This window comes from Chlamydotis macqueenii, chromosome 2, assembly GCF_036417535.1.
Source record: "Chlamydotis macqueenii isolate bChlMac1 chromosome 2, bChlMac1.mat, whole genome shotgun sequence".
In the NCBI taxonomy this organism is placed as follows: domain Eukaryota; kingdom Metazoa; phylum Chordata; class Aves; order Otidiformes; family Otididae; genus Chlamydotis; species Chlamydotis macqueenii.
Window position 1 is genome coordinate 113,798,448 of NC_141557.1, and position 15,505 is coordinate 113,813,952.

The 15,505-nt window shown below is 40.8% G+C and overlaps 1 protein-coding gene across 5 annotated transcripts in view; it reads right to left on the bottom strand.

Annotated features, from left to right (window-relative positions):
* The window catches only part of SLC35D4 (solute carrier family 35 member D4), a 57,940-nt gene that overhangs the window by 26,598 nt on the left and 15,837 nt on the right, over positions 1-15,505 (bottom strand). For all 5 annotated transcript variants that reach the window (XM_086740725.1, XM_086740724.1, XM_086740721.1 and 2 more), the window contains 6 exons: positions 15,394-15,445; positions 14,178-14,226; positions 12,102-12,147; positions 11,072-11,107; positions 3,012-3,046; positions 1,671-1,740 (listed from right to left, as the gene is read on the bottom strand). In XM_086740725.1, the coding sequence (XP_086596851.1) occupies positions 1,671-1,740; positions 3,012-3,046; positions 11,072-11,107; positions 12,102-12,147; positions 14,178-14,226; positions 15,394-15,445 (288 nt within the window). The remainder of the gene's footprint in view (positions 1-1,670; positions 1,741-3,011; positions 3,047-11,071; positions 11,108-12,101; positions 12,148-14,177; positions 14,227-15,393; positions 15,446-15,505) is intronic.

The following is a 15,505-nucleotide window of genomic DNA, read 5'->3' on the forward strand; positions in this document are numbered from 1 at the left end:
TGTGGCAAAGCTGCATCTCAGCCACATGTTGGCACAGGTGTTTTTGATACACCGAACAGCAGGGTAAGAGAACTGCCCAAGAGCAGGAGGTACTAGGGTTTCTTACACTAAGCCGTAACGCGAGACTCTAAAGGACTTTCTGCCAAGAAAGCAGATGGTGCTTTGATGATAAAAGATAGGCTCAAACCCAGCTCCCTGTTGCAGATGATTAAGTGCTGAACAGTAGAGCATTCCACTCTGAGAAATCAGTGAGGGCAGTGAAGCAGCACGGCCCAAACTTTTGAAAGTCCAGCATCTGGCTTAACTTTGTTCCACATCTTCAGACTTTCTGAGTGATTTCAAGCTGTTTAGTGTAATTCAGAGATAAAAAACTGAAACAGCTAATTATAATACCTGAAATATCGATGGCACAACTAACACTAATGTATTTCATTAAACAAATGGAGCACTTCGCACCTTACTGCTAATGCTTCAGACATTCTGCACAGGTAGCAGGTTGAGGTGCCTCAGTTACCCTTACTTTACTTTGTATAGGATTTTCTCTAAATCCTTTATGCCCGCAAAGACACTAGATTACAAGATGCAGGAGAGCAACCGAGATGTTTGTTTCTCCACCTAACTATTCCTTTCCACTTGCTGTAGTGTACAGTGCTACCTCCTGTACATATACTGAATCTGGGGCAATGGAAACAGTAGTGGGAGGCTACAATGGTGGTAAAATTCTAATGAAGTGAAAGAGAAGAATATCTGGGCTAGACAGATATCCATTAGTGCCAGCAGTTAGACCTTGCCTTCAAGAAGAAATAGACATCACCTACCTACTGTGGAACAACTTATTCATTAACACCTAATTGCAAGTTACTTGTAGTGTGGATAGTCTACCCTTGAAAAAAAAGCCACTTTCGTACCAAGAAACTATGTATATAGGGAAATAATTTCACAATCATTTTTAATATCCCCTTTTAATGAAAAATTGAGATACAATTAAGAAAATCCCTAACAATCAGGAAATATCTTTGCAATCAGCATGAAAATATTTTTTCCCCTCTAAAAAGAAAATACTTCAATTTGGTAAAAGACTGGAGAGGAAAGACAGGAATAAATTATTTTTTTAAGATAATTAAGACCTATAGAAAACACTTACGTTGTCCTGTGAGAATTACACTATTGGATAGTGAACTTTTGCAACTCAGAATAAAGGAAGCTTGTTAAAGCTTTGCCTTTTACCCAAAAAAAAGCATTCTGCCAAATAACAACATGTACAGGCAAATAAATCCATGTACACTCATATACTGCTGAAAACTAATACTTTGTAATCACTGCAAACAGCAAGTTTTACAAGGGCTAATCCGACTTGAGAAGCATTTGAGAGAAGCTTTGCTACATTAGGTAGAAATTACTTTACTGGTGACTGGGAACTCTCCTGATCAGAATTCACTCACTCAAACAAACACATATACTTCCAGCACATTTGAATCTCAAGCCTTCAAATGCATATTCACAGATATTCACAGATATATATCTTCTGCAGTTTCACTGGCTTACACCAGCAGATGCTAGTATAACTAAGGTTTTGCATACTCCAGAATTTTTAAGTGACAGTCAAGGTTGAAAGTCAATGGGATCTCTTATTTCAAAAACATTAACATGTCCTGTTACAGAGAGGTTACCTGGCACAGCAGCTGCTGTGAAACCTGTAGAAGTACAGGAATGGAAAGTCCAAGGCACTGAAGAGATCACCTGAGGGACAAAGCAATATACTCGGTGGAACATAGAGGGAAAAAAGAAATTACCCACTCTTACAAGCAGAGGAACAGCAATTACATGAACATTACTAGTTTAACATTCCTTTGAGCCTTTACAGCTGGCTGACTTTTTATTTATGATGCTTTCCACATTTCTAGTGTGTTTAATGATTTCTCTCTGACCTTGCTTCTAGCCAGCTCCTGCCTTTGGTTGCAAAAGGTGAAAGAGATACCTAAGAGTATTCTTTGCTAGTATACAGAAGATCCTGCTCAAGCAACAGTTGTCAGTGGACAGACATGCATCATATCCACTTCTTTTATTACAGAGCTCATGATAGTTCCCACTGAAGCAACAGGAAACACAGACATATGTTGACTCCTTCCCCCTCTGGCATTTGAACTCTGTCACACAGAGTAAGCTGAGAGGTTTAAAAAAGTTCCCCAAGATCCAAGCAGAGCTCTTAAGTACTTGCACTTCCAGGAACCTGGGCCCTGGTTGTTCTTGGTAGCAACAATTCCCAGGAGTTCCCTGGCTTTCAGGCTCTACAGATTCAGAGGAAGCTCTGCCTTTCACTTCTTGAAATGCAGGGCTATTTTGCTTAACATGTCTGTCTGTCCTGGTGGGGGAATGCTATGTGCACAATATGCACCACCAGGCAAAAGGAAGAATTTATGTTTATTTAAACGCTTCTTCCTTTCTTTTTCTGACTGAGCAAACGTCTAGTGAAAGCAACAGACAATCATGCTTATTCTTCTATCTAAACATCAGCATGATAGGAATATTAGCCACCATCAAATACTCAATTTCTCCCTTTTTAGCCTTTGATCTTTTGCTACTTCAAATCCTGCCATGGGCTCCACCAATGGGATACATCTTATGAAAGCAACAATGCTCTCTGCAGAGCATTGAGGGCAATGCAGAGCAGGAAACTCAGTTCTCTGAGACTCTGGGACACTGCTCTGAACAGGAAATATTCACCTAGGGAATCTTTGTTCTTTACTATGTAGCATCTCAAAAGCTGTTCTTTGTTGTCTGTCCCATGCTGCTTCTTTGCAAAGGGCAGACAAGAAATGTACTGGTAAATATCATGCAAAGTACACAGTGTTATATACCCTTCTCTCCTCTTCCTACAGGACATCATATTACCGGTCATATTCCTGTTGAATTCCAGGGCTAAAATCCTACAGGGTTTGGCCTCTAAAAACATGCACGGAAAGGAAAGGCAATATGGAAACCTAGAAAAGGAACAGCTCAATCCACTTTACCTGCAGGATGGGATGCAGAGGCCAATAGCACCACACTAAAAAATAAAAAAAAAAAAAGATTAATTAATTGTATACTACAAATTTATGGCATGGCCTGAACATTATAAATTGACAGCTTTGTGCTTGTTTTTTCATAGTGAAACTTATTCCAGTTAAGTAGCATAACTGAGGTGTAAGTATCATTTAAAAAAAAAAAAAAAAGTTGGTTGGGACAGAATCTCTAGAGTCACCTAATACAACCTCTCCCCTGAAGCAGGATTATCATCAATACTTGATTATGTTCTCTGTGGCTCTGTCTCAAAAAGCCAGGTCTCAAAAACCTCCCAGCATGGAGATTCCACACCTCTCTGCGTAACTTGTTCCAGGGCCACCCAACTCTCCTAGCGAAGAAGTTTTTCCTGATGTCTCATCTTTAAACCACCAAAGCTGCAATTCATGGTCGTTGTCCCACGTTACACCGTCTCCCACTCCTTAGAAGAGTTTGGCTCTGTCATCTTTGCAACTCCCATTCAAGAAAGTGTAGGCAGTTGTTTGCACCTTGGTCTCCACTTTGCCAGTCTCAACAAGCCTAGCTCCTTCAAACTCTCCTTGCAGTAGGCCATGTGCTCTGAGTCCCCAACAATCTCAGTAGCCCTCTGCTAGATCTTCAGTTTCTCATTATCTTTCTTGAAATGGGAAGCCCAAAACCGAACAGAATATTCCAACTGCAGCCTCAGCAATGCTCGTAATACCTTCTCTTGATCTGACAGCCACAGTCTAGAACTTCTAATCTAGCCCAATATATGGTTTGCTTTAATTTGCCACAAGCACATACTACTGCCTCACAGAATCATAGAATCATAGAATGGTTAGGGTTGGAAGGGACCTTCAAAGGTCATCTAGTCCAACCCCCCTGCAAGGAGCAGGGACATCCCCAACTAGATCAGGTTGCTCAGAGCCTCATCCAGCCTGGCCTTGACCTCATACAGGTCTCAGCGTTCACTGCTATGCCCAAGTCCTTTTCAAGAGACCTGCTGTTCAGCCAGCTAGTGACACAACTGAGGCAGAATCTATAGAGAACTGTACTTGAGCGTCTCTTTGTCCAAGGATTAATTTCAGCTGTGTGTGTACCGATGTTTGCTTTATAGGGATGTGCATATATTGCATATGAGTCAAATATAGAGTCTTACGTGTGTGATTGCACATGCACTGCACATTCATGCCCAAAATGTCAGTTAGAGAAAGGACAAATATTGCAATTAAACAAGTTTGGGTTTTTTTTCAAAGCATGAAAATAAAACAAAGCACCAGCCCAAGTGATGCACACTGTTCAGCAAGATACAAGCGAACAAGAAAATCAGCTCTGGTCAGTTTTTTAACTGGAGTATCACTTAAGACTTTTCAGGTCCTACAACATCCTCTTGAGCTTGTGGTATAGGCTGTACAGAGCCTTTTTCAGTGCTACTGATTCTTCTGGTAAATTTCTGATTTTTTTTTTCCAATTTTTTTTTCATTCCATGTTGTTTCCAAGGCTAGAAGGCTACAGAAACATACTCTGGGGCACTGTAAGATGGGAGGAGCACGCACATCTTCAAAGGAGAGCTACAGCTTCCTCCAGTTACCAACAACATAGATCCATGACAAACATAAAAGACAAGAGGGAGAAGGAGAAAAAAGCATCTGGAGAGGTTGCTTCTTGATAGGCAGCAAGCACTGCACTTACAAAGGTAAAAAGACATTCATTAATGTTACGAATGCTAAAGCTAGGCAATTTTCCCCGGCTAATTATCAGTGATTCTTATAGTTCACTGGGCCCAGTAACGGCAGTAAAGTGCCAGCCCAGCCAGCGGAGGAACGAAGCCTGCACAATGCAACGTTAAGGCAGAGAAAGAGCTGGAAGTGGTTCCCTACACACAAGGTTATGGCTGAAAACTGAACACGCTGTAAATGAGCTACCTCCAGCACCTGCAGCAGTACCGTGTCACCAGCGTGGCACTTATACCAGGCCAATTCCCTTTGCCAGTGTTAACACAGCTACCGCTTCCGAGCCTGCTCCCTCTCAGCTGGTCACAGTTCTCCATGTGACCAGGCTGCTGAGCTTGGTGCCATGCTTTGGTCAATCCCACCGTCATTTGCAGAGGCACTGGCAGCAAAAGGAACTGCAAAGAGCATGAAGACCTTGTGGCTGGGGAAGTCTCAGGAGGAAAATTGTCACTAAAATCAGCCGTGGATGACAACGGGCTGACGGAGGAAACTGTTCATGAGTAACAGGCAGGTGGGTATTTCAGGCTTCACGTTTCATACAATGTATTTGAAAGGCATCAGCTGGCACAGTATGTTCACATAGTTGATATTTATACATGTTTTTAAAAGATGTGGTTTTCACAAAAACATTAAACAAGGCAAAGCAGATCACTTGCAGTAGGCAATTCCCCTCTGCCCCTCCTCCCCACACACGCGTGCTCTCCCCGCACGGGATGCCAAGAGGAATTCACAATAAACAGAACCAATTCCTCAGTTTCCTGGTAAAGAGAGAAAAGGAAGCGAAGGCCTATTGCTTTTGACTGAATAACAGAGAAAACAGGAGGCTGGCAGAGCAAGTGAAACTGTATCAACAGTGGATGAGAATTATGACTAAGTCATGTTTCTCCACTTTTGCTTTTTGCATTATTAATTTTTCAACAAAAAAAAACAACAGTGAGACTGGGAAATGCTCAGAGACAAGCTTCCTTCTGCTTCTCTCTGACCAAAAGGAACTGATAACCCTACCAGACATCCCAGAACTCAATCCAAAGAAAACATAGAAGGAAAACAAAATCTTCTTTGCGAAGTGCGGGGCAGGTTAAGGCAAATGGGTTAGATGGCATTAAAGCTCTACCGTAACTCTGCTCTGAATAGAACACCGGTAGAAAAGACATGACGGTGCTGTAAAACCAGATTAGGGATTCAGAGGTTTCCAGCAGGACAGCCTGGACATCACTCTACAGCAAAAACAAAACCCCTGTGCCAGATTTCTCTGCTCCTCTCTTTTTCCCCTGTACTCAATACTGAGGGCTGGGTCACCCGTGGTTTTCCTTCTGGCTAAAAAGAGGTTTTGTCAGCAAGAACAGCAATTTATGCCTGCAAAGCTGCCCTTCCCTACTGTAGAAAATCTGCTGCAGCTTTTTTAATTCACATAAGTGACAGATTAGCAGCTCTTCCAGAAGCCAGATGCAGTTTAGCTGCATAGAGTAGAGCCTTTACCTCACACCTTTGTCAGTGCCATTTATTCACCATTTGAAACTCTCCCACTCTAGGTCTTCGTTTTCTCCTCACCAGTGACTGCTGGGCTATCAGGCATGCCTTTGCGAACAAGCGTCGGACAGTGACAGATACCGGGATGTACTGAAACTTTCTTCCAGGTTCTCCACAAGAAGTACCATATATCTACCTGCCTCAGCATAGGAGAAAAGCCCAAGATGAATGGTGATCCACTTCTAAGACACGATGTGTCCCTCAACATGTCAGGTAGACATTACTGTCCCCCACCTCATGCTACCCCTTGCCATCTAGCTAGGGAGTGAGAAATGTGGCTCCCTCCTTGACCAAAAGTGGGGGACTGGAAAGGAATAAAAGAAAATGCAAGATTTTGTTCCTACTTATAGGAAGTAGAACACCAGCACAGAAGTCAGAGTGCAGGGAAATAAAAAACTGCAGTAAAAAAAAAAGTGGTGGGAACAAGACTGCAGGATTACAGGGAGGTTCTTGGAACTACATCTTCCCTCTTCTCTTCCCTTCCCTGCCCCAAACGCTTAAGCACAGGGGAGATGGATGAACAGGATGGATGAACAGGATGCACAGTACAGCACTGCTTTCCCTTCCCAGTTGTTCCTGGTCTGGCTCCCTTTCTAAAACCCATTGAATAATCATGTTGTAAGTGATGAAGTGAAAACACCACCGCGCTTTCAATATCAGCAAATATTTCTTCACATCTCTTTGGTTCAGGAAAGTTCCAGTTCATGTACATTTGCTCAAGATGTTCTCCCCTCCCAAATTGTTCCAGATTTTAAAACAGGAGACAGTGCATGGCATGTAGGGACAGCATATGTTAGGAGACTTCGCTAATTTCAGTTGCACCTCTGGAAGTGTCCAGAGTCAATATAGTTAATGTTTCTTTTTAATCAAAATAAATATTTTTTTAATCTAACATATTCGTACCTTCTAACATCCAGTAGCTTGGGGCAGAACCTTTAATCTGCTCTATCCAGGCAGTCTCTACACTTAGCATACAACTGTGCTTTCATACCAAACAGAAACACTTTGAATAGACTCTATTGTAACAAACTTATATATTTTCCTATTTTTTTCCTATGTATTAGGAAAAAATTCTTTACCAAAAGGGTTATCAAGCACTGGAACAGGCTGCTCAAGGAAGTGGTTGAGTCACCATCTCTGGAGGTATTTAAAAGACCTGTAGACGTGGTGCTCAGGGACATGGTTCAGTGGTGGGCTTGGCAGTGTTAGGTTGATGGTTGGACTCAAAGATCTCAAGGGTCCTTTCCAACCTAAATGATTCTGTGATTCTCAACACTATCTGGCTGTGCCCACACAGCTGCTTTCTTTTCCCCGCACAGCCACGTGTCAGCTGTCTGATCTAGGTTAGAAATGAGGACCTATAAAAGCCTATTGATAATAGAGCTAAGAGGGGAAAGTTGCACTGATGCCACACTAGCAAGTTCCTTCATAAATCAAGGAGTCATAGAATCATGCTCGTACAGACAAGACCACCGGCACACATTAGACTGCTCTGTTCTGGAGATGAAGCTGGGATCCTCTCATGGCTGAAACAGTCCTCAAGAAGCCCTGAACAGAGCAAGCAGCATATACCTTAATGCCTGCTAAATCACAACATTTAGTGCTGGGTACCCTCTGACAGAGATAAGCACACGTTTACAGTAATTCTGACTCAGAATTGCCCATGAGGAGTTAGTGCTCATTCTGAAAATGTTCAGAGTAAAATGCCCTCTACTTAGTGTGATTTAAAAATACTTTTGACTGTTTTCTACAGAAATTAAGCTTGTGCAATCAAGCTGTGTGTACACATATGTACATAGTTCTACATAGTTCTCAAACACGCTGACCAGCTTCATTCAAATTTGGAAAGTGTCAGTCATCTCCAAGAAAACTACATGCGCAGAGGTCTCAAAGAAACAAACTCTGCCAGTCCCTTCTGCAGTATAAAGATTTCAGTCCCATTAGACACTGGAGGACCTTCACAGCAGTGGCACATCATGGAGGTCACAAACAAGGAGAGAACTGCCGCCAAATTTCACATCCTTTCAAACATCACCCGCTATTACAACAAAACAAAACCCTGAAAGATATCAGATGTCACTTATTCCACGGCCCATGGTACTGTTTGTTTTCCCTAGACAATATGAGGTCCAAATGCTATGGACTGCAGGCTTCTCTAGCACATAGAAATATATGCATACATACATAGAAATATAGATATCCACAGACTCAAGCCAAACAAATAAGCATTCAGTCTTCTACGTCCTCTAAGCCACCTGTTTTCCAGCAATTGCTTTGCACCGTCATCTCGCAAGCTACCATTAATGTCCCTTAATGGTGAAAATCTCTGCAAGCTTTGGTAACACATTTTTGCTGTTAAGCAGATGCTAAAAAAAGCACCATCTTCCAATTGGCACAATTCTATTATTGGTGTTTTGTTTTGTTTTAAAAGGAAGAGTTTCAAAATACATTCCACTGCTCTTCACAGTTCCTTAGTGAGAAGTTTCTCCTTTTCAAAAGCCTCTAAACCAATAATCTTACTTTCCATGCAATGTGGAACTCCTGCTCTCTGCTGGACACAACTTCACAGACTTCAAAGGATACCATCAACTAACACAGCAGGAACCCAGCCCTGACTTTTCAATCAAAGCTGCAAAACTAAGACCTTCAGCCAAAATCTGAATTTAAAGGTTCAGGCCTAGATGCAGTCTTCAAGTAAAATGACGGGGCGGGGCGGGGGGCGGGGGGGGGGAAACAAACACCAAAAAAACCAAGCCAACCGCACCCTGTGCTGCAACAAAAGAAACAAAAGAAGCGTGATCAACAGGTCGAGGGAGGGGATTCTCCCCCTCTACTCTGCTCTGATGAGACCCCACCCGCAGTACTGCATCCAGTTCTGGAGACCCCAACATCAGAAGGACATGGACCAGTTGGAGAGGGTCCAGGGAGGGCCACGAAGATGATCAGAGGGCTGGAGCACCTCTCCTATGAGGACAGGCTGAGAGAGTTGGGTTTGTTCAGCCTGGAGAAGAGAAGGCTCTGTGGAGAACTTATAGCAGCATTCCAGTACCTAAAGGGGGCCTATAAGAAAGCTAGAGAGGGATTTTTAGACAATAGCATGTAGTGATAGGACAAGGGGTAATGGTTTTAAACTCAAAGAGAATAGATTTAGATTAGACATAAGGAAGAAATTATTTACTGTGAGGGTGGTGAGGCGCTGGAACAGGTTCTCCAGAGAAGCTGTGGATACCCCGTCCCTGGAAGTGTTCAAGGCCAGGCTGGATGGGTCTTTGAGCAACCTGGTCTAGTGGAAAGTGTCCCTGCCAGGGCAGAGGGGTTGAAACTCAGTGATCTTCAAGGTCCCTTCCAACTCAAACCATTCTGTGATTCTATGATTCTATGACAACTGAGAGCCACAGTCAGGCAGCTGCCAAATGAAAAATCAATTGATTTTACTGCTTGTTTCATGATTCTCCCTTCAACACAAAGAGCTGCGGTTCATTCAGGACTTAATGGGTTATTTCTGCACATAGCAGCATATTTGCAAGTTCCATAACTAATTCTTCAAAACACTTTCAATATACACAGTTACCCTCTTTCAATAAAATTAATTTGCCTTGCACTTCACAGTAGATGGAAAACAACAACTGACTTACTTTAACAAGAGCCTACTTCAAGCAAATTGATATTCAGATATTGTCAATGCATGGGACTCTGGTGAATAGACGCTGGAATAATACACATGCAAAATCAGAGGCCTGCATTACTTATTTATGGAAACAGGAGATTTGATTGAACTAAGATAGAAAGAGATGCACAGTATTATCACGTTGATAAATTCACAAGATAAATGGGAATTGAAGTGAAGTAACTGTCCTACACTGGTGTCCCTGCTGCGTTCCTACCAAGGATCTTCAATGTGGTCAGATAGGAGCACACATCCATCTAATCAAATGGACAAGCACAACTCCACTTTTGTTATGCTTATTCCTAACTTCTGCTCTCTCTTTCATTCCTTTTGACCATCCTTTCATAGAACTTGGTATGCGTACCCCATAGTGTTCCCATACAACTCCAGCTACCATTCCAAGGAAAGAGGTCAACATATACAAGATGTGATTATGGATAGAGGAGAATCTAGTAAAGTCTCTTATATGCCTTGCTTCAACTAAAGCCTTACAAAAATCTAGCGGAAGCCATGCACACCGAATGTTCTGGCTTATATGGCTCTTTAAGGAAAGGATTTTCATTTTTTTTTTTTAATATTAAAAAATGCAGGGTAGTCCAGTCACTGACTTAAGCTCTTTCACTAACTACAAAATAACAAGCCACTTTTATACTTCCAAATCAGAAAAACAAATGAAAGTCTGAATTACTCAGTCCCAGTAACGGCACTCAGAACAATCACTGCTCATGTTCTTTACACGTGGTACTTTTGTAATCACTACCTCCCCTTCTGGCAATTTTGTAGAAGTTTTATTTTCTGAAGTGTGGTATTGCCGGGGAGTTACTCTGTAAATATTATTTCTGGAAACGATAGATCACTTGTGCACATGGTGATTAAAAAATTCATAATTAACACCTCGTTACCTCCCCAGGTGTATACTGGCATGTCCACCTATAACCAGAGCCAAAAAAATTCAGCTGCTAAGCCTTTCAGCTTAGCACTGTTCTTTCAGTGAACGTTCTGCTAAATAAATACATGTAAGTAGTGGTAGCTATGAGTTTCCTAAACAAGCCATGGCTGAAAATGAAAACATACACCATATAAAACCAGCTATGGTGTATCAAAGGCTTATTCATTTTACCTGAATACATAGTTGATGTACTGTTGGTCCAGATCACTGGGAGAGGAGGGAAAGAAAAGAAAAGTGTTCATTTAGTGACGCAGTTCATTTGGTATGAGAGATCAGTCTATTAAGTAGTACTAGAACACTGTAATATTACATAATATTAACATTATAAAATATATGACACAATGTTATAATTAGTTAATACTAACATTATATTATAATAATATGCCTTATAACAATAATCTATTAATATTATATTACCAATATATTAATCAGCATATTAATTAACACATCATTTGCATATTAATTCTGTTGTTACTATGTCAGTGGGAGTCTCATTTAAAGTGAAGATAAAGTGAGACAGACTAAAACTTAGACCCTTTAAACAGGGATGGAAAATGGTTTTAAAATAAATGAGCTTACCCATATCCTATACAAGCATGTATTTTGTACATATACATAACATGCAGTGGCGACATATCCATCTCCATCCATACAGACAACTGCAGCTTATAGACATGAACACGTAATGCCACTTGCTTTCAAAATAACTATTGTCTGAAGTTCTAACCCACACATGGGATTAGTGTAAGGTTTCAAGGTTTTTAAGGTAGTTAGCCATTCCAGTCCTGTGGCAAGTCACCAACGGTTAAACATTTTTGAGGCTGTGTCGCAAAGGGAGATACTGACAGATTCAAACCACAGAGTTTTCAAGGTGAACATAAACTAACAGTTGCTCTTAATGCCTGTACCAGTAATTAGGGGCTCTTTTTCCAGGACTGAGTCATTGTTCTTTGATAACACACTGTTTAAAACTAATTCAGTGTTCGAGTTTGCAGTATAACTATCAATAACCACATGCTGTTGTTATCAACAGTAAATAAGGCTTCTCTTGCAAGAGAAGTCATTAACGATTAACCAAGTGGCCCAGCTCCCACTGATAATGCAGTGATCCCTACAGTTTACCTGACTGCTACACGTATGTGTCCCTAACCTTCTTTGATAGCAATCTCTTTCTTTTTAAAAGAACATGAAAGCACATTACCTTAAAGAGCTAGGCTTCCATAACTTGTGAAATACTTTGTAAGCCCCTGTAATTGAAATGACATGTGTAATTGCCATAACACGCAATCATTCTGACAAAAAACAGCTTGTTTGGCCATACTGGCAGACGTGGAACCCCTCTGAATTACAGTTTAGCAACACGGCACAAAGGATGCCTAAACCACGAGTAAAATGAACCTATCACTTCAAATTAATGGTTTTCAAAGTGTTATCATCCCACAGTACTGTCATGCTATGTGTTTCTGCTAGTCCTTCTGAGAAAGAGGTAACTCCTAGCTTGCAGCTACTACAAAGGAGAGAGAGAGTGTGTGTGTGTAAATATATACAGAAAAGTGTCACATAATAGGTTCTTCAGCCCACCCCACTTTTGGGGTAACTTCTATGATGTGTTTATCTATCTAAACCCCTACGGCTGTTCACTCTGAGCTGTCTTTCCTGTTTAGAGTTCTCTCGGCTTTCGGGTCTCCAGGTTCTTTACATTCTTGACCTACCCACCTCTTGGTTAGCTCTCATTTCTATTCTGGGGAAAGCTTTAAACGCTCAAGGAAGGAACAATACAGCTTCAGGCTCTATTTTTCCAGACCATTTCTTCAAGGTTTTGTTTGGGGTGGTTTTTTTGATTCACAAAGAAAACCAGAACATGAAAAGCAAATCCAGCAGAATACTATGTAATAGATGTCCTCAATTCCGACTCCATTAAACAAGTTGAAGGGTAGGACATGTCCTTTCTCTAATGCTCTGTCTTGATTAACTGTGCAATAAGTGAGTTCATCTGATGCCCTTTCTTGAGCATCTTTATTCTATGTCAGTTGATAGGAAATCTAATTACAAAAAAAAAAACCCCAACAGTCATATCAACAACTTTCTCTCAAAAGAGAAATGAAAAGAAGCTATATTTTAAACATAAACATTATATTGTCACGTCCTACATGTTTCAAGCACATAGAAGAGGCCTCCTGAAGACTCCAAGCAGTTTTCCACCTCCATGGCCTAGCACTGCTTTACAAATGAGACCTCTTGGCTTTGAGAAAGCAATAACATCACTTGTTCCAGCAAACAAGTACTTGAAGTGAAAAATCCTTAGCTTTTTGTTTTACTTAAATGAGCAAATGTTTAACACACAACATTTCCTAAAGGAAAAAAAAAAATTACACTACTTCTTATTTGTATGTTAACAGCATTTTAGAATGGGATCTCTAGACCTCCCTAGACACAAATACATATAAACACATTACCCTGAAAATCTTACAGTATGAATAAAGAAAGAATCATCCCTGATTTGCAGACAAGACTTAACATATGAATGAATCACTCACTAAGTCAATAGGACAGCTAAGAACCAAATACACATCCCCCATTATCCAGTCTAATGCTCCAAAAGACACAAAGCTCCTAGTTAGAAGCTACTACTCTTGTTTTCTTCAGGTTTTCTGGGTCTGGCTGTTTCTACCTTTTCAGGGAAGAATTATGATTTATCCATATAAATGTTTACCCTGAAAAAAGAAAAAACAAATCCTGACAGGTTACGCAACTCATTAAAAATTTTTTTAACAAATGCATATGATTGCATAAAAAACCCCAATATTTCAACACCCTTCCTCTGAGAGCATATTCCATGGTATTTTAGAATATTTTTGTCAGTTTTTAAATAAAATCAGTGTGTGCAATAAAGTTCCAACTACAGGTTATTGCTTGGGGTTTTTTTCGTGTTTCTTTTCCCCTCAGAAACATGTGGGGAAAAGCATCTAAAGAGTGTCTAAAAGTGTCTCTTAGTAGGCAGCGCTCGAAAACTCCCAGAAAAGCTTAGTGCTGATTAAAATTGCATGTGCATTTTCTCATTCACTGTTAACTAACTGTAATACCTAGTTTATTCTGTTGTTGTTTTCAGTGTAAATGCTACAAAAGAAATGCACTTTCTTATATTTACTGAGCTTCTTCATTCTTTCCAAGTGTTTCTTACACCAAGAACCTTAAATATCAGTAATTTCATAATAAAAGATGATTTCTCCAACACATTTACTCTTCCTCATTCCTTTTCCAAAAGAAAATTACTTACCAACACAGGTCAAATGAATTAGAGCCCATAAATAACCGTTTGGATCAAACTGCAATAAAGAACATTTACATAAATAAAAGCAAGTTCACACAAACATACATATTGCTATTTCCCTGCAGTTAGCTTCATAAAGCAAGTACAGCGGGTGGGAGCTACGCTACAGAGAAAGAGGAAACTACTAAAGAAGATGGGGAAGACTGAAGTTTTTCCTGTCCCACTTAGAGACCTGGCATATGCCAGTCAACCAGGCCCTCAGCTAGTCTTGGCAAGAGTAGCTCTATTTATTTCAGATAGGTACACCATTTTAAACAATCTGAGCATATACACTCTAGTCTATTTAGTCTTGTATTGGCAGTCAGGAAGGGACAAGAGGATCAGAGGAACATCACTAAGGTTTTTATCTTGTCTCCTTTTCCCTCTCAGCCCTTGCAACTGCTAAGCAGTCTCTCTCCCCAAGGCTCCAACCAATTACAGAGTATCCAAAAGAGTGCTTTAAACACACATCCGTCTTTCGGCAAGGTAGGCTCTCTTCACAAATAACAGGAAAAAATAAACATTTTTGAGAGGAATTCACCTGGCATATTTTAGATGTCTGCTTTCAGGGGAGATGAATTATACACCAGAAGTTCCTGCTCTGCACCTTGGACTATGAAGGAACCTAGTGCAGGTGCAACACTTCCAATGGCTACATTTGATCAGATGCATCTAGACAAGTTCCCAGATTCATCCCACCCGACTTCAGAAATTAACTGAAGTATCTAAAACACGGAAGCAGCCTTCCTAAGTCTACAAAAGAGAAAAGCACCTCCAAGGAATAGATCTTTGCTGGTCTGAGCACTCTCTGGAGCTACCTCCTTTCTTTCTCAGTAGCTACAGAAAGCATGTAGAGTGACTGCAAAGCTAATTTAGGAACCTCCTGAAAGTAGAAGCAATTAATTCAAACCTAAGAGATTTGCTCTAAGTTCTGTAAGAAGTTAAACTGCGGTTTCCCCAGCCACCATCTTCACTGAAGAGCTACATGTCCGCACCGCTCAGAGGTTTTACCGTGATGCAAACACATTAAAACCAGCGAGACTACAGCACAGCAATGGGCAACCTTTACAATTCCTTCACAGGAATTCCATTCTAGCTTACAAGTAAAAGCTGCATCCTCATATGCTAACAAGATGGCAAACATCAAGGTCTAACTGGAGCTGCTTTACAAGGCAGAGCTCACCTGTGTGTCACAAAAAGGAAGGCACACTGCCGCTACCAGGAGAAACAGCACACTGGAGAAGAGAAAAAAAAACCAAGACAAAAAGCTCAAAACCTGGATTTGTATTCTCAAA